Raw genomic sequence first — 21490 nt, forward strand, 5'->3', positions numbered from 1 at the left:
AAAACCCAGGCAACCGCAAAGCTATTTTGTGTCCTAGGATGTTCAGAGTTCACCTTCTAGGGTATGAATTCCTGTCTCCGCTCTTCCAAGGTTCAAACTCCTGGACCCGTCAGCGCTCTCTGGACACTGCTCACCCCGTTCCCACCCCTCCCTCAACACGGCCCAGCACCGTGCCGGACCCACAGACGGCTGGGAGCCGGCACGTCGAAGCGCGGCAGCCCCGAATCGTCCCAGCCCACTGAAGGGCCGGTCTCCGTGGCTCCCGCTCGCGCAGTGGCTGCCTCGGGAACACAAGGGGCTGCCTCGCTGGGCTCCACTACCCGGCCAGGGTGGCCCCCGCCTCGGAGCTCCCACCGCTGGCCACCGCCTCTCGGAGCGGCCGCAGGGCGTCCGAGTGCCCTGCCACTACGTTCTAAAGTCGCCCTCCAGGAACAATGGCCGGGGCTGCCGGCCTCCCGACCTCCCGGCCTCCGTGTGGGTGCGGGTGTTGGGGGGCCGGCCCCTCCCCCCGCCGCCCCTTCCCGGGCTCCGCCTTGACACTCTCCCGCCCTCAACGGCCCTCCTCGCAAAATGGCGACCAACCGCCTCCTTTCCCGCCCGCCGCTGGTCACCTGACCGCACCAAAGCCCCGCCCCTCGCGTGGCCCCGCCCCTCGGCGGAGGCCCAATAGCTGCGGAGACTTCGCCACCGGGCGGCACGCGCCGGGAGCCCGGGCGGCGCGAGGGGCGCGCGAGGCCGCCCTGGGCGTCGTGAGGCGACCCGCAGCCACGCACGCAAGCCCGCGCCGCGGGTGAGCCGGCCGCTCCGGGGGGCCGGCCGGGGTGCGCGTGCGCGCCCGGCCGGCGGGCAGCGCGAGGGAGGCAGGGGGCCGCTGGGAGGCCCGCCAGGCGCGAGGCTCGAGGCCGGCGCGCGAGCCCCCGGGGGCGGGTAAAACCCGGTTGCTGCTGCCCTTGCCCCTTCCCTTTCCTCCCTACCCCCCCCTTCCCGCCCCTCCTCACTTTTCAACCCCTCCCCCTCTCTTAAAATCTAATTCGTTTATATATTTGTTTTTTAGGGGGTCCATCTCCTTTTCGAGGAGCGCAGCAGGCGCCGCGGGCACCCCTCACCCCGCGACACGCACGCACCTTCTGCACCCCAACAGCTCCGGGCCCCGCTGCACCCCCGCAGCCACTTCCCCCTTGGAGAAGACTCTCCTCTGGGGTCCCTGGTCCGCTGCATGCCCTTTCTTTCCTCCCCGCCCCGCAGGCCCCAACTGCCCTCTCACAGCTCTCCAGCTCGCGCCTCGGGGCCCTACCGACCTCCGCACTTTCTGCACCGAGGCCTTGCATTCACCCTAGCTTCCAGGCCTTCTGCTAAAAATCCCCTTTTTTCTGAATAGGAGACCGAGATTTATTTGTTTATAGGATCTTCCAGCAAAAACAAAAATCCCTCCTCTCTTATTTGATTATACCCCTCGTCCTCCTTTTAGGAACTTCCTCTAGCCAAAAAAAAAAAAATAATAATAATAATAATTATATATATATATATATATATATGTATATATATGTATATGTATTTTTCATTTCCAGATTCTTTCTCCATTAAGGATCACTTTTCAACAAAAATTGTTTCTTCCCACCAAGAGTCCCCCTTTTTGTAGTCTCTTTCTGCTGATAACAGACCAACTCGGTTCTTCCAATATCTCATGTGATACTTGTTTTTCCAACCCTTTTCAGCAAAAATCCTTTTTCATCACCAGTTCTACCCCAATTAGGCTTTTCCTGGCAAAACCCTCCAGGTCCCTTACCACGGAAGGACAATAAGGAAAGGAAGAAAAAAATAGATTTCCCTTAACAACAAAGCCCCTGTACCATCTAGATTGCCCAGATTTAGTATTGCTTTCCTCCTCCTTCCAAATATTGCCCATCTTTCCCAATATCACACCTGTGTGCTTGCTTCTTTGGGGACCCAAGTTCTGAATGCCTCTTCCTTTCCACCACCTGCTTTCAGGGCAAAAGAAGTTGGATGAGTGTCCTGAATTTACTACCCAGAATTCCAGGAGGAAATAGCCAGTGGTCTGCCGATTGCCTGAATCCCCTCTCTGAGGGGCTTAACCTGGGCCCTCCTGTTCCCTGGAGATTCACTCGTTTGCTCTTCTCCTGGTAAGTTTTCTTCTTTTGTCCTTGTCCAAAGATTGTCAGATGAATTCCTTTCTTTCTCAGAAGGGTTTCTAATCGATCCAAGAGTCTCTGTAGGGATGGTGAAACAATTACAAGTTGCTGCTTTGGGAAGTCAGATAAGGAAAAGGTTATTTGTAGTGCAAGCTGACTCCTCTGGAGGAATGTAGACATTTATTAAACTGATGTATGTTTCATTGTTGATTGCAAAAATGCTACCCCCCAACCCCCTGCCATGGCTCAGGGTAGCAAGTTAGATACCTCCAGGGACAGGCAGGCAAAGGCCTGCAGTGTGGTAAGCCAGACTGTGTGCCCCATCTAAGTGATACCTACCAGTCAGTGCAAATGCCAGGACACTGTTGCCAGAACTTAATTTCGTTTTTTGTTGTTGTGGTGGTTTTTTGTTTTGAGAGAGACCAGAACATTTTCTTTATTTGAAGCCTTAAATGGTGATCATGAATTTCAAAGGCATTTAAAGACAGCGTGAAGCCCTTACAAAACATGCCACTGGCCATCACTATGGAATATTTGCTTTAGGGTTTCTTTCTGTGTTAGCCACATGTGCACATGCAGGACTTTTCCTTTTTAGAGCTGCAGTTCTCAAACTTTTTGGTCTTAGGAGCCTCTTATACTTAAAAATCATTGAAGACTCCAGAGAGGTTGTGTGTACAAACTGTATATGCTGATATTTGGTGTATTGGAAGTTTAGTAAGTTTTTAAAATATTTATTCATTTAAAAATAACACTAATAAACTCATTGTATATTAACAAAGTTGATTATTTTTAAAAAAATTTTCAGAAGACTGTATTTCAGAACACAAAAAATTTGGTGAGAACAGTGACATTGTTTTATGCTTTTAGAATCATTTGGAATCTCATATCTGCTTCTGCATTCACCCTTTTGAGGTATTCCCTGTAGCTTCTGGAAAGTTTCACTGAGAATGAAAAAGGCAGATAATGTCTGAATATTATTATGAAAATAGCTGTGACCTTGAAGACTTGCTGGAAGGCTCTTGAGGACCCCAGGGCTCCCCACTCCCACCCACCTCCCTTTAAAAACTGCTGTTCTAGATGTTAATGCTTTTTTGCATTTTATGCTAGGATCAGCTTTTGGAATGAGAAGCTCTGAGGTCTCTTTTCCTCCCTTAGTTAATTCTCTGGTAAAAGATTTTCCTGGAAAGCATAGTCCTTGCCTTCTGATTCCTCCATGTCTTCTTTCTCTCTCCTGATAAATCTTCTCTTTTATTTTTTTTCTAAGGTTTTATTTATTTATCTGACAGACAGAGATCACAACTAGGCAGAGAGACAGGCAGAGAGAAAGAGGAGGAAGCAGGGTTCCTGCTGAGCAGAAGCCCTATAAGGGACTCGATCCCAAGGCTCTGGGATCATGACCTGAACTGAAGGCAGAGGCCTTAACCCACTGAGCCACCCAGGTGCCCCTAAATCTGCTCTTTTAATGAGCAATCAGAGGAGAAGAGTTAACCCTCTTGTTAGAATTATTTTGGTTCCATGGCCAGGGGGAGGGAGTGTCCTTTGGTTGGTCAGCTTAAGAAACTAGCTACAGAATGTAGGGCAGAAGTCCCAGGCTCGGGGACGGAATCCTCGTGTACAGAGTGGTTACCTGGCAGGGCTTTGACATCAGATTCCCCCGGGTAGTCAAAAACCTTGATTTTGAAAACAAAACAAAACAAAAAACCCAAAACCTTGATTTTGGGCAAGTTACTTTACTTCTCTGGACTTAATTTTCCTCATCTGTAAAATAGGGTTAAAACGAGAGGATGTGCCCGAAAGGGGCGTTGTGGGGATTTGATGATCCATAAGTGATTGAAGGAGGGCCTGGCGCATGGCAAAGCCAGAGAAGTCTGCTGCTATTGCTGGGTTTATGATGATGATGAAGATGACAGGGGCCAGGCAGGAAGAAATTGAGGACTGTGGCAATGTCTGTTAGGAGGAGGCAGTTGTCCCTCATTTCTCTCCTACAGAGAACTCTCAGGAAATGCAAAACCTAACAATTTTCAAGAGAAGCCAGACATTAATATATTTAGTTGAAATCTCCCCATTAAGAAAAATGTCGGTGACAAACCCAATTGCAAAAAAGAAAGCACCACATGGGCTGGACAGAACAGGCCTATAGTGGCGATAATGTTTGGGGTGGGAAAACAGGGAAAGAATTTGCACCCCCAGGGTAAAAGCTGCAAGTCGCTCTTATTTCCCAGCTTTGGGTGTGATCACTTTCTTTGTGGTAACACTGATGCAGAGAGGGAAAGGAGAAAATGGTGCTTGGCGGGGGGAAAAAAAAGGAAGGAAAGAAGGAAGAAAAGCAGGCAGAATGGCAGGTTGGAGCTTTTCAAAAAGGAATGGGATTTTGTCACTCATTGGCAAAAGGAAAGCAGAAAGCTATCTTTGACCAGAGTTAGTTCCGTGCCAGGCAAGATGCTGTTGAAGGGTTTCATTTGGTAAAGCTACTCAGAGAGGTTAGTCCCAAGGAAATCAGGTCCTAAGGAAATCAGGGTCCTAAGGAAAGAGCTCTCCAGGGGCCTGGCAGGGCATAGAAATGAGTGAGGTGGGAGAGGGTGAGAGATTAGGTTTTGGTGGGGACCCTGGCAAACCAGACAGTGTCTGCTCAGTCCGAGCAGCTGCCCTTCTCAGCTCCAGCTGTGGCTTCATTGTAATAGCAAAGCTTCTCTTGAAAGTTGTTATTGCAATTGACAGAGCTTCAGGTTTTTGTTGTTGTTGTTGTTTTAGCATTAAGACTTATTTATTTATGGTAAGCTCTATGCCCAACATGGGGCTTAAAACTCGCAGCCAGGAGATCAAGAGTCACGGTCCCCAAACTGAGCCACCCAGGCGTCCCCCTTCCAAGATTCTGAAATAGAAGTCGGAAAACATGCCTCCAGTAAGAAAACTGCAGAGCAGCGCGCGTCCAGTGTGGTAGCTGCCAGGCACTTGTAGCTATGTACACTAGCATTTAATGACACTTCAATAAAATACATAATTTAGCTGCTCAGTTGCAGCTCCTGCATTTCTAGGCGCCCATCAGCGGCTTGTGGCTGGCGGCTGTCGTCACACAGCGCCGATGTAGACGGTTTCCATCAGCACACAGAATTCTTTAGGACAGCGAGGCTCAGTCCAAAAGAAGTCTACAGATTTTTCAACTTGACAACAAATAGAAAAATATTCAGATTAATTGTGGGTGAAATAAAACCCCTTCATACAGGCGGTGTTTAGATTGTTCCCTCCTTTCCATCCAAACGATGCCCCAGTAAATGTTCCTTACCAAAGTGTGTACCTGTTGCTGCAGGCTAGAATGTATGGTAGACTAATTTCCCAAGAGGCTGTAGCTTTTCACAGGAGAATCCCTGTCTCCTTACACTCCCTCCAGTCATAGAATGACAGGCCTTTTTAAAAAGAAAAACATTAAAATTGCTTTGTATCCCTAGCATTGGCTTAAGTTGTTTTTTTAAACTATTAAACAAGGCATAAATGATGATAAAACAAGGCATATGTTCCTAAAGCTTACAGTTCTTGTGGTACCATAAAGCCAGAATCAATTTGCAAATTAAATGTAAAACAAAGCAACCAAACCAATGTAATTCAAATTACAAACATCAGTTTAGTGGGAGGGGTGCTATTTTGCTAAAACCGAACAGCTTTCTTGAAACAAACATCTTGTCGAAGGCTGTACTGGGCTGCTGTGGGTTTAGCAGACCCTGTTATGTCTCAGGTCTCCTGTCCTTTTCCTCAGTTCAAACTGCCACAAGACCTCCATTTGTACCCTGATGTCTGTTAGCTTTTAGGTGACCCCAAAGACCTTGTTATGAGCTAAATCCACCTCTGTCGCCTTCTCATTAGCCTGTGGCAATTAAAATCATCCCTTTTGGCATTCATGCAATTATAAACATATCCCGGGTGTGGAAATCACATGGTAGTACTGGGTTATAAGGTAGTAAACCAATAATTCTCATAGACTGATTTTCTTCTCTTAGGTTGTTCTCTGAATGAAAGCACTAAATTATAAAATTCTTGGAAAGAATTGGGAATGTCGGCAAGGTTCCAGGGGACCACAAACCCTGCCCCACAGGGATTAACAGGGAGCCCTGTATCTAGAAGGTGCTAAAACTTGTTGAATTGAATTTATCTGTTGACAGAACAAGAACAAGTTCAATATTGGCTGAGCAAGGGGTTGCTTTACAACCTGGAAAAGGATGTAAATATCAAAACATGGCCTTTGGACTTTGGGCATGCCTGCCCCAAGTGGTAATGAGACCAGTTTGTCCTGTGGACTATGGGAGTATGCTGGAAAGCACATGACTTGGCCTGTGGGGAATTCTGCCCCATCCAGAACCTTTTGTGCTTTCTAGATTATTTGGTGTTATGCAGTGTAAATTTATTTATGATGAATTAGTATTGTGTAGTGGGTAAGAACACAAGCTATAAAGTCAGAATATCTGGGTTTAAGGTCCAGCTCAATACCTCGTTAGACATGTGACTTTGGACAAATTACTCAGCATCTCAGAGTCCATCATGTCCTTTCCTTCTTTGTAAAATGGAAGTGATACAGCTCCAACCTCCAGGTTGTAGAGAGAAGAAAGTGAACTCGTGCATGGAAATCTCTGAGAAGGAGAAAAATGCTTCATATTTTATTTTATTAAACATGGTTTCATGTTTATTTTAAACAACATTTTCTATTTTCTTTTATTAGCTTGTTTTTTATTATTGGAATCTGAAAAGAAGAGATGGCTTCTCTCCTCTTTGTAGTGCTGAAGAAATTTGTTTTGCCTCAAAATATAAATTTCTATGGCCCACACTCCCTTCTCTGCAATTTGGAAACCAGAAAAATTCTGACAATGCCACAGGGTTACAGACCTACTGGGTGGGCAAACCTGAACTCACAGGTTACCTTTTATAGTATTTAAACTCCATTCACTCAGAGTCATCACAGGTGTTGATGCAGAAATAGTGATTTGGTTACCAGGTGCTACCCCAGATCAACTGAAGTTTACTTAACATACAGTGTTTTTCATTGATTTACCCATATTCTGAATTCTAGAACTCACTTGGGTCTCAGAGTTGTACTCTTGTGGGCCTGTGTTCCCCTTTTGAGCTCCTCCAATAGGCTCCACACCCAGATTGCAGGTAGCTGCATGAAATGCAGGTGTTCTGGGCATAGCTGTTCGACTACTTTTCAACCTGGAAAGTTTAAAAACAGTAGAAACCAATAGCCTAGGAGTCTGGACCCGAACTCCAGTTACTCTAGGATCCACCAGATTTGTTACCAGTGAGTCATCAAGGATTTCCTAAATGTTTAGGCGAGGATGGAATTATTCATAATAGCCCAAAATGGAAACAGCCCAAATACGCATCAACAGATGAATGGATGAAGAAAATGTGCTATATGCAGACGATGGAAAATCGTCTGTCCGCAAAGTCATGAAGGAATAGTGCACACTGCAGAGTGATTTACTTTGAGAATGCTATTCTTCCTGAAAGCAGCCAGATGTAAAAGGCCGATACTGTTTGATTCCATCGTTTGTGTGAAACAGTTGGCCCTCTCATTGAGCCATACTTTGTTTGCCTACCTTGTAATTATTTTTGTTGAGAAAGTGGACATTTTTAATATTGTAATGTGGTGACTCTTGGAATCATATTCTCCTTCCCTCTACCCCAAGTTTTGTTGCTGGCCACTCCTTATGAGTTATAATGTTTGGCTAGTGACTTTTGTAGATGCTCGCTGTAGACTGTATTCTTTGTCGTGCGTGATCAGCAAAGTCTCTGTTCTGTTAGTCTGCAGTCAGCTATGATTTGTCATAGATTTCCTTAAGTGCCTGGAGTCAAAATACATCTGGTCGTTGCAGTGGGGCTCTATGTTGAGAGTTGGGACACAACTTCTGCGCTCAGCAGGAGTTCACAGACCCAAAGTCAGCCAGAAGTAAGAGCTTAGAGCCTTCACAAGTGTTTTCTGAGCATGTGCCTGCCCTGGACACATGGCCTTCTTGATTCCTTGAAACATGTGGATGGTTTTTTGTTGTTGTTTGTTTTTTGTTTTTTAAAAGATTTTATTTATTTATTTGACAGACAGAGATCACAAGTAGGTGGAGAGGCAGGCAGAAAGAGAGGAGGAAGCAGGCTTCCTGCTGAGCAGAGAGCCCAATGTGGGGCTCGATCCCAGGACCCTGAGATCATGACCTGAGCCGAAGGCAGAGGCTTTAACCCACTGAGCCACCCAGGCGCCCCAATGTGGATGGTTTTTATTTTTAAAGTTTATTTTATTCTTAGTTAACTAGAGTCCGTAGTTTACATGAGGATTCACTCTTTGTGTTGTGCAGTTCTGTGGGTTTTGGCTAATGTATAATGTCTTGTACCTACTGTTACATGAATCACACAGAGTAATTTCACTTCCCTCAAAGTCTCGTCTTGCTTTACCTATTCATCCCTCCGCCCTCCCCTCAAACCCTGGCAACCACCAGCCTCTGAGTGTCTCTATAGTTTTGTCTTTTTCAAAATGCCATATGGTTGGAATCATATAATATGTAGTCTTTTCAGGCCAGCTTTTTTCACTTAGCAACATGCATTTAAGTTTTCTCCATGTGTTTTTGTGGCTCGACAGCTCCTTGGCTTTTTTTTTTTTTTTTTAAGATTTTATTTATTGAGAGAGAGAGTGTGAGCAAGCACAAGCTGGGGGGAGGGGGAGAAGGGCAGAGGGAGGAGGAGAAGTAGGCTCCCCACCAAGCAGAGAGCCCAGTACAGGGCTCAATCCCAGAACCTGAGCTGAAGACAGATGCTTAACTGACTGAGCCACCCAGGTGCCCCTAGCTCCTTGGTTTTTATTGCCAAATAACATTCCATTGTACACAGGTGCCAGAGTTTGGTTATCCGTTCTCCTATTGGGAGATATCTTGGTTGCTTCTAGTTGTTTGCAGTTACAGATAAAGCTCCTATAAACATTTGAGTGCAGGTTTTGTGTTGACATAAGTTTCCAGCTCACAGGCAGTTACGGAGGAGTGTGATGACTGGATTGTACAGTGAAACCATGCTTAGTTTTATAAGAAACTGCCAGCATGGAAGCTTTTCAGAGCCCTGACTCTTCAAAGCCTCTCACTGTCCAGCTCTTCCTCCCTGACTTTCAGTGGCAAATTTGTTTTTGGCCCTGATTAATATCCTTTGCCCTGGGCTGCAGCATCTGCCGCATTGTTTTTATTTTTTATTTTCTGAGCATTTTTTGTTGAAGTATAATTAATATACACTTATATTAATTTTGTGTGTACAATGTGACCTTTAACATTTTCAACAAATGCCATCCTCATGGCTGTTCTCTCCTGAGAAATTCCAAGTTAGGTAAAATCAAGGCAAGACTTCCGTGTTAGACCTCCATCTGACAGGTCAAGACAGACAAGCTCAGGTGTGAGAACAAGATCTCTGCTGCCTTCTGCACTAGGATCCCACACCAGAATGTGGCTTCTGCCTTCAAAACCACAGCTGGTGTGGGGGGGAAGGGGGATGAGACAGGAATAAGTTAAAATGCCACAGGACCATGTTTCATTCACCTTTGTCTTGCTCAGGGTTGGTTTGTTTGCAGTAAACCATTGGCTATTTTCCAGAGTTCCAATAAAGCTGACTTTTTTCATTGTTTCTGCGGTGGCATGGGTAGGAAGTTTTTAAGTTACTAACTTAATCTTTTTCCTTCTTACACGGCTATGCAGATAGTCTCTTTCCTCTTGGGTCAGTTTGGTAATTTGTGTCTTTTTAGAATCTGTCCATTTTTCTCCAAGTTACCTTCTTTGTTGGCATGCAGTTGTTCATAGTAATCTTTTATAGTCTTTTCTGGTTTTGTTTCTGCTTTAATTGCAAATTTTAGTCATTTGAGTCTTTTTTCTCTTTTTGGGTGTGGGTTAAATTCTACTAGTTCAGATGTTACATAGTTTATTCCTTTTCTTTTGGTAGTTAAACTTGGATTTTTTTTTTTTTTTAGCATGGGTAAAGTACAAAGTTAAACCTTGTCTTTTCTTTCCCAAATGGTTCAAAACTTGTATTAGCCTTTGAGCCAAGGTCTATGTGCAACCTCTTATGCCTTGTCTGAAAACGTCTTTGTTGCACACTCTTAATACTAGTTTCCCTGCATGTTGAGTTCTGAGCTGGCTCTCACCCTGCATTCATCTGCTGGCAGTGCTATACCTGGTCTCCTAGACTTTGCTCTTTTGAGATGTTTGCCAGCAGGCTAGTCATCATCCCTTTGTAGACTGTCTGCCTCTTCTTTCTGGTCCTTTGTAGGATTTTCTCTCTGTCTTTAGTGGTCAGCAGTTCTACTGTTGTGGGTTGAGGAGTGAATTCACTTTTACTTATCCTGCTTGTCTTTGCCCCACTTGGTATTAACCAATTATCTTCAGGAATTATGAGCTTAATTCTGGTGTCCCTGCAATTCTGGAAACTTCTCCGCCAATATCTCTTTAAAATGTCATTTCTCCTGGAGCGCCTGGCTGGCTCAGTCAGTGGAGCCTGCCACTCTTCATCCTGGAGATGTTCGTTGTGAGTTCAAGCCCCACACTGGGTATAAAGATCACTTAAATATAAAATCTTTTAAAAATATATGTCATGTGTTCTGTGTTCTCTCCTCTTTGTGGGAGGGATGCCTATCAGACACTGTTAGTCTTTTGCATTTGCTTCTCTGTTTGTACTCTCTCAGCTTCCGATTTGTGTTTTCCATTTCTTTCTCTCTCTCTGCTGGATCCTGGGGGTACTTCCTCAGATTGCTCTGTCGATTCATTATTTCTCTCTTCAGCCCTGTTTCTTCTGCTGCTTAGCCCTTCTAAGTGAGCTCTTGGTTTAAATGTCTTCATGAGTGTTTCACTTGTTTCTTTTTAAAAATGTTTGGTCTTGCCCTGTACTGACTTACTCTTTTCTCATGCTGGGTTTTATTGTCTCTCATTGCCCATTTTCTTCCTGACTCTTGGGGGTACACTCTGGCTTGTGTGCAGATTTTTCTTCTTTTATTTTTTTAAGATTTTATGTATTTATTTGAGAGGGAGAAGCACGCTGAGCAGAATACCTGACATGGGACTCAATCCCAGGACCCTGGGATCATGGCCTAAGCCAAAAGCAGATGCTTAACCAACTGAGCTACCCAGGTGCCCCATGTGCAGAGTTTTTCTTTTTGATTGTGTAGTTTTCCCATGCATGGCTAGGCTCTTCCAAGGTCCCAGATCTCTACTTCCTGCAAGCTCAGGACCCTGTTTCCTTTTCTCCTGTGTCAGTTATGGCCCTGGGTTGCAGCTCCCTGGATAATGCTCTTTAATAGGGATATAATATGAATCATATATATAAAGTTTTTTTTAGGATCCACATTGAAAAACTAAATAGAAGAAGATGAGATTCATCTTATAACATATCTCACCCACTGTATCCAAGATATTATCATTTTAACATGTAGTAATATAAAAACATACTAAACTTATTTTTTTTTTTAAATACTAAGTCTTGGGGTACCTGGGTAGCTCAGAGGGTTGGGCCTCTGCCTTTGGCTCGGGTCATGGTCTCAGGGTCCTCGGATCTAGCCCTGCATTGGGCTCTCTGCTCAACGGGGAGCCTACTTCCCCTCTCTCTCTGCCTGCCTCTCTGCCTACTTGTGATCGCTGTCAAATGAATAAAATCTTTTAAAAAAAATACTAAGTCTTCCAAATCCAGTGTGTGGGTTAGACTCATGGCATGTCTCAGTTTGGGCCAGTCCCATGTCACGTACTTCACAACCCTGTATGACCAGTTGCCGCCATATTGGACAAGTGGCTTAGTATCAGAGTCTGACCTTGCCGTCTGGCTGACTTGAGCCTACACTTCTGAGTTTCCTTTGCATTTTTTCTTTGTTGCTGGCACATGGGGTTTTGCCTCTCTCTTGAGCTTGGCTACGTATTAAAATTTTCTTTTGTCATATTTCTCTGTGTTTATAGCTGGAGAAAGAGGCCAGTTCTGTCCACCATGTTGCCAGAAATCCTTCCATTTATTCCTTACAATAACCTTATGATGGAGTTTCTCTTATGCCCAGTTTACAGATGGGGAAACTGGGGCTCGTGGAGCTTAAGTGATAACTTGGTGCCCAAGTTCCCATGGCTGTTAAGTGGCAGAGAACAGACCCAAACACAGGTCTGTTTGAACTCCAAGTCCATGTTCCATCTGCCATGCTACATTGCCATCTCATAATTTTGATTCCTCCTCATTCATTTTCAGGAATTAGACAGCACCAAGAGCTTTTACTCCCTGACTCCTTACACAGCCTTGCTTGTCTGGAGAGTAGCTCTTGGCCAAGACCTGGCAGTGGAGAGCCATGGACCAGTACAGCCTCGGGGATGAGGGTGCCCTCCCTCCAGAGATGCATCTCCCTTCGTTTTCCGAGAGCCTCAATTGCAGCGACACCCTCAACCGGGATCTGGGTCCCAGCACACGAGACCTGCTCTATGCTGGCCTGAGTGGTTTGGACCTGGACCCCAGCCTCCCAACGCCCGACATGACCAGTGAGGTGCTGGAGGACAACTTAGACACCCTGTCCCTCTACTCAGGGAAGGACAGTGACTCTGTGAAGCTGCTGGAGGAGTTCGCAGACCCGGAATCTCAGGCTTCCTTACAAGGTGAGGCTGTCTACCTGGGTCCGAGGGCCTCGAGGGTTGTGCGAAAGCTCCTGTGGCCAGCTAGGGGTTGCTTCTGCATGGATTGGATATGAAAATTTGTATCCTCCACAGGTGACTAGGAAACAGAGGACAGTCAGTTTCTTTTTTAACTTGGGAATTGTTTCCAACTTCCTAGTCAAGGAAACTAAACATTGATCTGGAGGAATAATGTTGAGAAACTGGGCCATTCATGGATGTCCTGATCTTGTGTGTTGTGTGGGCAGACATTTGAGTTCACAGGAGATTTTCCCACTGATTACATCTCAAGAGGCCCTTTTCACGTTTACAGTGTGACCTGGGATCCCGTCTGTCACTTGGTTGGCTAAGCTTCCCCAGCCCCAGTGTCTCATCTGTGAAGTGGAGGTATGATAGTGTCCACTCTGCTTCCCTGCAGAGTATCAGCAGTCAGAAGCAAGAGAAGAAAGGAGTGGAAAATCACTGCACAGACTGTAGAGCACGAGACAGATAGCATTCATTTCCATCAGTGTCAGTAGAGCTCATATCAGACTCAGACAAGTCTTTCTCTCCAACAGCAGAGGAGCACAAAGAGAACAGATGCAATAGTTAAATGGCTTGGTTTTTTGGTTTGCTTTCAGTCTTCCCCAACAAGATAAATCCAATTTTCAAAAATTTTTAAAAAGATGTATTTGTTTCTTTGAGAGAGGGCATGTGTGGGGAGGGGCAGGGAGAGAGAGAATCTCAGGTGACTCCCCGCTGAGCACAAAGCCTACCTCGGAGGCTCGATCTCACAACCCTGGGTTCCAGACCCAAGCCCAGACCAGGAGTTGGGTGCTCAAGTGACTGAGCTACCCCGGTGCCCCAAATTCAGTTTCTGCTAACTCTTCCACTGGCTCGTGGGTCAGTTGCTCAGATGGGTTGACTGAGCTAGAGCCCTTTGGTGGTTCCATTCACACTACATGCATGGAAGGCCATGTCTGTGGTGGCTCTGCTGAGTAGGGATTCAGTGAACATCTGCTCCAGGAGCAGCTCTGGGAAGGTCCTGAGGACTTGCCAAAGTGAGAAAGTCCCAAAGCCCCTCTCCACACAAGACACAGTAGACAAGGGCTCAGCCTTGTCCCCTTGTTGGAACGATGGCCAAGGTGGACTCCTGGAATCATGGGACAGGTGCAGTGTTGTGAGCACAGGGCCAGGCCTGAGGGTGCTGCAGGAATTAGGGTTCTCGACTCAGGCCACAGAAACCACCTAAAGAATGCTTGTAGTGTGAATATGTGAGCATTTTGCTGGACAGAGAACTGGCAGCCTTCGCCAGATTTTCAGGGGGTTCCGCATCCCTCCCTGCAAAGTGTGTTACCAATCATTAACCTAGTTCAGCTTTTCCTGATGCATTTAAAGAGGAGTCCATTGCCCATCATTACGTTCTGTCTCCTTATACTTCTCCAGCTTACATTCAGGACGATATAAATGCATACACTTGCGTTTGTCATCTTAATCAAGAAACTAACACACAGTTATTAAAGAAAACTTAGGAAACAGAGAAAAGTCCCATCAGGAAAACTCCCTAGCCAGGCCCCCACATGTAGATTTTGGGAAACACAAGTGAAGGAGCTCAGAAAAAGCCTAGCTTTGCATGGGGGCATCAAGGGTGTGATGCGATTAGAGGTTTTTTTCAAACTGACCATATTCGCTTTCTTACATGAGGTATTCCCTTGTCATCACACACTACTCCATCATACTTGACCTCACTCCTGCTCATTAGACTGCTTGTGTTTCTGTGAACAACTTTTCACATGCTGTGCTTCCTTTTGGATGAGTTCTCTGAGCCCACTCCTCCAAGTAGGTCTGCCCATCAGAGAACGTACGTCCACCGTTTTCCAATACTCTCCTAACACTGCCTTCTGTGAAGATACGGCCATTTCCCAGGCCAGTGACCCTACCAGATTGTCCGTGTCTTTGCCAACTTTTTGAAACGATGTTTTGTTTTCCGGGTTCGTAGTTGCTGTAACGAGCATTTTTACAGTAGCTTGGCAGAGCTGAGGACTTCTCTGACAGGAGTCCTTTTCTTCCGCATTTAACCTGCTGGGATTAGTCAAACACTTGCCGCAGTAATTTCTTACTCAATGAGGAGGAGAGCAGGCATGTTGTGGGACAAACAGTCCGGACAGAGCTGGGGGACTGTCATCCAGGCTCCTTTCTGCCATGTCTCTCAGGTTGCACCTGCTGTGCTCGCTCCTGCCCCCAACAGCACTCAGGAGAAGTGGCGGTTTCTTTTTTTTTTTTTTAATTTATTTTCAGCACAACAGTATTCATTATTTTTTCACCACACCCAGTGCTCCATGCAATCCATGCCCTCTATAATACCCACCACCTGGTACCCCAATCTCCCACCCCCACCCCCGTCTCTTCAAACCCCTCAGATTGTTTCTAAACTCGCCATCTCATGAAGCAGTCCGATCCGTCATGAAGACCAGTCTAAAGAGCAGGGATTTCTCCCACAGTTGGTCCGTCCACCAGATGACTATGGAAGTGCCTGTGAGTCTGCCGGGAGGGAATTCCAGGCACTGGAGACGGCAGGAGCCCACAGCATCCTTGCATCCATCACACCTGTGTTTCTGGTGATTTGAAATCTGCTTCTCTTCAGTCGGGCACAACCAAACCTAATCTCTGTCCCTTGGAGCAGGACAGAAGCAGGCTCTTTCCTCCCCACATGCTGCCCCTTGAGATGCTGTCCCACCCCTCTCTCGCCTGAGCATTCCCTGTCCCTTCCTGGGTCCTCAGGTGAATGGTTTGTAAACATTTTACCCAAAGGGATACAGAAAACACAGAAATGTAGTCAGATACACGAGAAAAGGAAAACAGAAGTGTCCAAGAGTCCTCCCAGCCAATGCCATGCTTTCAGCTTGTTTTCTATTCAAATTGTTTTGTCTCCTTCTGTTCTGTAATGGGTCGCTCTTCTCTCACTGAGTAGCACAGTGTGAATATCCATTCATGTCGTCAGATATTTTCCCCCAGTTTTATCTTAAATGCTGTGTCCTAGACCACTGAGAGCGTCCTGCCTGCCCTTTCATCAGATGCTAGGAGGTTTCTAACAGGAAAGGCAGTGCTGCTGTTAACTGCTTTGCCAGCTACATTTTCGTACAAATCCATGTTTGTTCCCTTAACATCCCAGAAGTGGAATTGGCTGCCAGGAAGGATCTGTGCTTTGCTGAGGTCTTGGACTCTATTTTTCTGGCTTGGCCTTCTGAGAGCACCACGGATGGTCTAGCCATAAATCCTGGTCACCTTGTCTCAGAAGTGCTTCAGATTCCACCGCCACCATCCCTCCAAGTGCCATCCCGGGGGTCCCTTCTCCCCCTCCCCCTTCTCTCTGTGCGCAAAGCTGCTGGAGTTGGATGACATAGACGTGGTCCCTCTGCCCCAGCAGGCTGCAGCCCCAAGACTCACTGAGTGCCTTAGCCATGCCCTCTGACTTCCCCACATGTCCATAACCTGTGCTCTCTCCCTCTGTTTAGACCTTGGGCTTGGTGCCCTCAAGGTACCTAAGGAGGCTGATGATGGAGGCAGGGCCACCTGTGGGAGCGCCAGGAAAGGCAAGCGGCAGCACGCTTCCCCCCAGAACCCGCTCCTGGACTGCAGCCTCTGCGGGAAGGTTTTCAGCAGCGCCAGCTCCCTGAGCAAGCACTACCTGACACACAGCCAGGAGAGGAAGCATGTCTGCAAGATCTGTGGCAAGGCCTTCAAGCGCCAGGACCACCTGTATGTCGGAGTGTGGTCAGGGGGCTGGCGGGGAATGGGCGAGCTGCTCCTGGGTCTCCCTTACCCCAGACCAGGCCCCCCAGCCAGCCGTCCAGCTCCCTGGATGGCTGGGAGCTGTGCACAGACGCCCCTCTGTTCTTACACTGCCCGCTGTGGAGCGCGGGGTCCACACATCCTGGGACAGGTCCCTCCGCCCAGCCAGCATGTTCCCACCAGGATGGAAACCGCTGCCTTGATTGCAGGCAGGACCCTTGTGGGTTTCAAGACATATACAGGTTCACTCCAAGGCAATTTTGTCATGCAGGGAATTGGGCGAACTATATAGAGAAATGCTCGGAGTCCCCAGCAGGTGTCCAAGGAGGACAGATCTGCGTCTCATGAGGCATGTGTGTAGGACTAATTCAGGGGCATGAGAGATTCCGAAATGCCTGTTTCTAGAATATGGCAATGGAGCATTGTTTTTTCTTACTCCTTTAAAAAAAAAAAAAAAAACTCTCGATTTAAAAAAAAATAAAGCCTCTTGTAAGAGTTAGAAGCCAGAATTCCTTTGTTCTCAGTATGGAACTGAGCCTTGGAAATGATGAGCCTTTCTTGCTAGCGAGACAGGACAGACTTTTTTCAAACCCAGAGACTTGACAGTGGGAGATGGCAAGCCCTTGCATTTTTAGGAGGCTCCTAAACTCCTTCTCTTCAGCTTCCCTCAGAAGGGTTTTGGGAGGAGGGCTTCTAGAGATAACCCCATGTGCCATGCGGTTACTGTCCAGGTTAGGGCTGTTGGGAACCTAGGGCAGGACTGACTGACTGACTTGTTCATACTTGTAATATGCTAACATAGCCAGAAGTAGGATGTAAATGTAGAAATTACAGGAGGCACATTGCTAGAAAGTTTTTACCGATGGGGCATCTGTAATCTTTTTTCCCCGGGGGGTAGGCTCCAGGTAGCAGTCTCCTTGGAGGAGTGCTAGGAGAAAGCAATGACTCTTGGGCTAAAGGAAGGGTTGTGGGGAAGTAAGCATCTCCTTGAGCGTATCCTGCAGAACCTTAGTCCTTAGGGACGCTACAAGAGGCTATTTGAATAAACGCTTCTGTGGACAAATAAGTCCGAGAGACATAGGAGGTGAAAGAGGGGTTTGTCTCCCTACCGCGTGGCTTTCAAATTTGCTGCCCTGATCCTCCAAGGAGCAAATAGTGTTTGTTCAAAACTTGCTTGCCAGCTGAGCCCACGTCCTCAGGGAGCCACTCTGGGGGACTGGTGTTCCTTGGGAACTCACTTTGGGGAACGCAAGTCAGCCTTTCATTGATTTTTTTTTTTTCCCTCCGACGAAGGGTCTGCTTAAAGGTGAGGGACAGGAGTGCCCCTTGCATTTGGCCATCAGTGGCCGCTTGGGTCTCTCCTCATGGGGGCGGGGGGCAGAGCATGTACAGCTTCTGATATGGCCGCACCACTGCCCCCTGGGGACACCCTTGGGGCCCCCGGGAAGCGGCAGCCGAGGCTGCCGCTGACTCACTGCCCCCCCTCCCCCCCACCGTGTGGCTGCAGGACCGGGCACATGCTCACCCACCAGAAGACCAAGCCGTTCGTGTGCATGGAGCAGGGCTGCAGCAAAAGCTACTGTGACTACCGCTCCCTGCGCCGCCACTACGAGGTGCAGCACGGCCTGTGCATCCTGAAGGAGGCCCCCCCGGAAGAGGAGGCCTGCGGGGACTCCCCGCAGGCCCACGAAGCAGCCAGCCAGCCTGCGCCCGCTGGCCTGCGTGCCCCAGCACCCCCGGAAGCCCGGTCCCCCGGCTCCCTCTTGCCCAACCGAGACCTCCTGCGCTGCATCGTCAGCAGCATTGTCCACCAGAAGATTCCCTCGCCAGTCCCGGCCGCCGCAGGGCCCGCAGACGGCGGAGAGGGCAGGACTGTGGCCTGTCTCTGTGCACCCTCTTCCGGGGCCGCCTCCTGCACCTCAGCAGGCATCCCTGCGGCTCCTGGGAACCTGAGCACGGACGTTCCGGAGGAACCTCGCCCCCTGCGGAAGGAGCCTGCCGCTGCCATGTTCACGGCTGTGCACTCGAGAGGCGTGGAAAACGGCGGCTCCGACTCCGCTGAGTCCGAGCCGGTGCTCCCGCTGCCGCCCAGCCTGGAGGGCTGGCCTGAGGGTGGTCCCCTGCCTGCCTGCCTCCCTCTTTTCCGAGGCCAGACTGTCCCTGCCAGTTCCCAGCCAGCTGGCCACAACTTCCAGTGGCTCCGGAACCTGCCTGGCTGCGCCAAGAGCAAAGGGAACAACGTGTTCATGGTCCACAAGACCCCGTCGATGCCGTCCCGGGAGGGTGGCGAGTCAGGCCCGGGGCCCAGCAGCATCTCCCCCGCAGGGGAACCCTCGCCCAGCCCAGGGACCGTCAATCTGGAGGACACATTGCCCTTCCCTGCCACACTCTTGAAGGCGCCTGGGGAAGCCTCCGGTGATCCCCGATACGCCGGTGGGGAAGACGACGCCTGGGTTTCCAAGAAGAGCAAGTTTGACTGTGACTCCTTCTCGTGGCAAAACCCCGGGGAGCCGGGCCTTCAGGATGCCCAGAAGCTGAGTGGGCTCCCGTCGGACGGCACGCCTCTCTTCCGGCAGCTGTTCCTGAAGTCCCAGGAGTCTCTGGTGAGCCACGAGCAGATGCAGGTGTTCCAGATGATTGCCAAGTCCCAGCGGATCTTCTCCCAGCTCCCTGGGTCTGAGGGCAAGCAGGCTGCCCTAAAGCCCCTGCCGGGGCCCTGGCCGCAGCAGCCAACGCCGCTGGCACCCCCCGTCGACTCTCTCCATGCTGGCCCCGGAAACCTGGAGCCAGAGGGGTCCCCAGCCCGCAGGAGGAAAATCACGCCTGTGTTCCCCAGGGAGGCCTCCCCGGCCAGCACCAGACGGGACTCAAAGGGAGGACCTAAAGGGGCCATCGCTCCACCGTCGCTCACGGCCTCATCATTGGACACCCCCGGCAATCCAGACATCTCCTCTCTGGCCAAGCAGCTGAGATCCACAAAAGGGACCTTGGACCTGGGGGACATCTTCTCCCCTGGGGGCACACGGCAGACCCAGTTAGGTGGGGAGGAACCCTTCGGAGCCCCACTCTCAGGGAAGCAGGCCCAGGCGGAGAACAGCACGTCATTAGGGGCCACAAAAGGGGAAAAGAGCCAGGCCTGCGCCCGGGGCGGAGGCTACAGGCTCTTCTCCGGCAACCCCAGGTCCCAGCGCTTCTCAGGCTTCCGGAAGGAGAAGGTGAAAATGGATATGTGCTGCACAGCCTCCCCGAGCCAGGTAGCCATGGCCTCCTTCTCCTCGGCCGGGCCCCCAGCAGAGCCACCCCAGGACTCCAAGTCCAAGCTGACCATTTTCAACAGAATCCAGGTACCTGGGCTCTCCCTCACGAGACCCAACACCTGCCTGTGCTCCAGCCCGGAGTCTCATTCCTGACTTGCTCCCGCATTTACTGGTTGGTCGGGCATCATGTTTCATCTCGGGGGTTCCTCCAGGGCAGGTTTAGAGAGGTGGAAAGGAACGTTCGTGGAGACTATGGTCCCTCCTGCCCCCTGCCCCCCAAAGAGCTGAGAACGAGGTCTTTCGAGTTGTCAGATGCTTTCTCCCCAAAGCTTTTCCTGCTTGCTTGCTGTTTGCCTTTCACTTCCTTTTGGATTGGCCTCCTTCAGTTCTTCAGAGGATATAAAGGTAGAGGGCCTGCCCCCGTAAATATTTCTGCGTGCAATACCGTCTCTCTCCTGATGGGAGTCACGGTCACGACCCCGGCTGGCCCTGCCGAGCAGTAGTAGCCTGGTTCTTGCTGGTCCTTGCAGATGGCACAGGGTCTGGGCACAGAGAGGGGGGCCTCTCTGTCTTACCCCGGCCCGAGGTGCAGCACCCTTCCCGCCACCCCCACAGCTGCCTTTTTTTTTTCTTTTTTTTTCTTTTTTTTTAAACAGCCTGTATCATTTAACTCACCATTTAAAGTGTATCCTCCAGTGGCATTCAGTATATTCACAAGGTTGGGTGTCTGTTACTGCTCTTCGCCAGAACGTTTCATCACCCCCAAAGAGGCCCTGGACCCTTCGTTGTCCTGCCCAATCTCTCCATCCCTCCTGGCCCCTGGCAACAATGAACCTATCTTCTGTGTCTGCAGATTTGCCCCTTATGGGCATTTCGTGTAGTTGGAGTAGTTGAAAATCACACACCGCGTGGCCTTCTGTGCCTGCTTCTCACGCTTAGGCTGGTGTTTTCAAGGCTCGTCATGCTGTGGCACCTCTTGGTGCTTTGCTCCTTTTTGCAGCTGAGTGACACTCCCCGTACGGCTGGGTCATGTTTTGTGAATGTGTCCATCAGCTGTCGGGCGTTGTTCCCGCAGCTCAGTCTGTGTGACTGCTGTGAACATTCCCGTACAATGTCCACGTGCACGTAGGTTTCCCTCTCTCGGGAAATACCGAAGCGGGGCATCACTGGGTCATATGGTGACTCAGTCTGAGGGACTGTGGGACTTTTCCAGAGAGGCCACACCACTCAGCATCCCCACCCACAGCACAGGAGGGCGCCAGCCTCACGGCCTCATCAGCCCCGCTTGTGCTCCAGGCTTGTTCAACCAGCCGTGCTTGCGGCTGTGACTTGGCACCTCGGTGCCACTTGCCCCGGCGACTGAAACTGCCCAGCACCTTTTCATGTGCTTAGTGGCCATTTGGAAAGCCTCTTGGGTTACGTGTCTTCCAGATCCTTTGCTCATTTTTAAGTTGCGGTGTTGGACTTTTCATTGCTGAGCTGTGTAGGAGTTCTTTATATGTTATGAATACAAGTCCCTTGTCAGGTCATGACCTGCAGCGATTTTCTCCCATTCCGGGGCCGTCTTTTCCCTCTCTTGATGGGTCCTTTGACGCATGGCAGTTCGGACTTTTGATGAAGTTGAATTGTCAGTTCTGTCTTTCTGGTTCAGTGCCCCCCACCCCCAGGGCACTGGGTC

The 21490-nt window shown here is 49.0% G+C and overlaps 1 protein-coding gene across 3 annotated transcripts in view; it reads left to right on the top strand.

Moving 5' to 3' along the window:
• Positions 1-840: 840 nt before the first annotated feature.
• Positions 841-21490, top strand: part of ZNF541 (zinc finger protein 541) — a 42236-nt gene continuing 21586 nt past the window's right edge. Inside the window, exons 1-5 of one of the 3 annotated variants that reach the window (XM_059152990.1) lie at positions 841-927; positions 1990-2141; positions 12372-12769; positions 16279-16522; positions 18063-19899. In XM_059152990.1, coding sequence (XP_059008973.1) covers positions 12469-12769; positions 16279-16522; positions 18063-19899 — 2382 coding nt within the window. In that variant the 5' untranslated portion in view covers positions 841-927; positions 1990-2141; positions 12372-12468. Of the gene's footprint in view, positions 928-989; positions 1208-1562; positions 2142-12371; positions 12770-16278; positions 16523-18062; positions 19900-21490 lie in introns of those variants that run through there. The other 2 variants (XM_059152991.1, XM_059152992.1) reach the window with 2 other exon arrangements.

Source organism: Mustela lutreola, chromosome 16 (assembly GCF_030435805.1).
Source record: "Mustela lutreola isolate mMusLut2 chromosome 16, mMusLut2.pri, whole genome shotgun sequence".
In the NCBI taxonomy this organism is placed as follows: Eukaryota; Metazoa; Chordata; class Mammalia; order Carnivora; family Mustelidae; genus Mustela; species Mustela lutreola.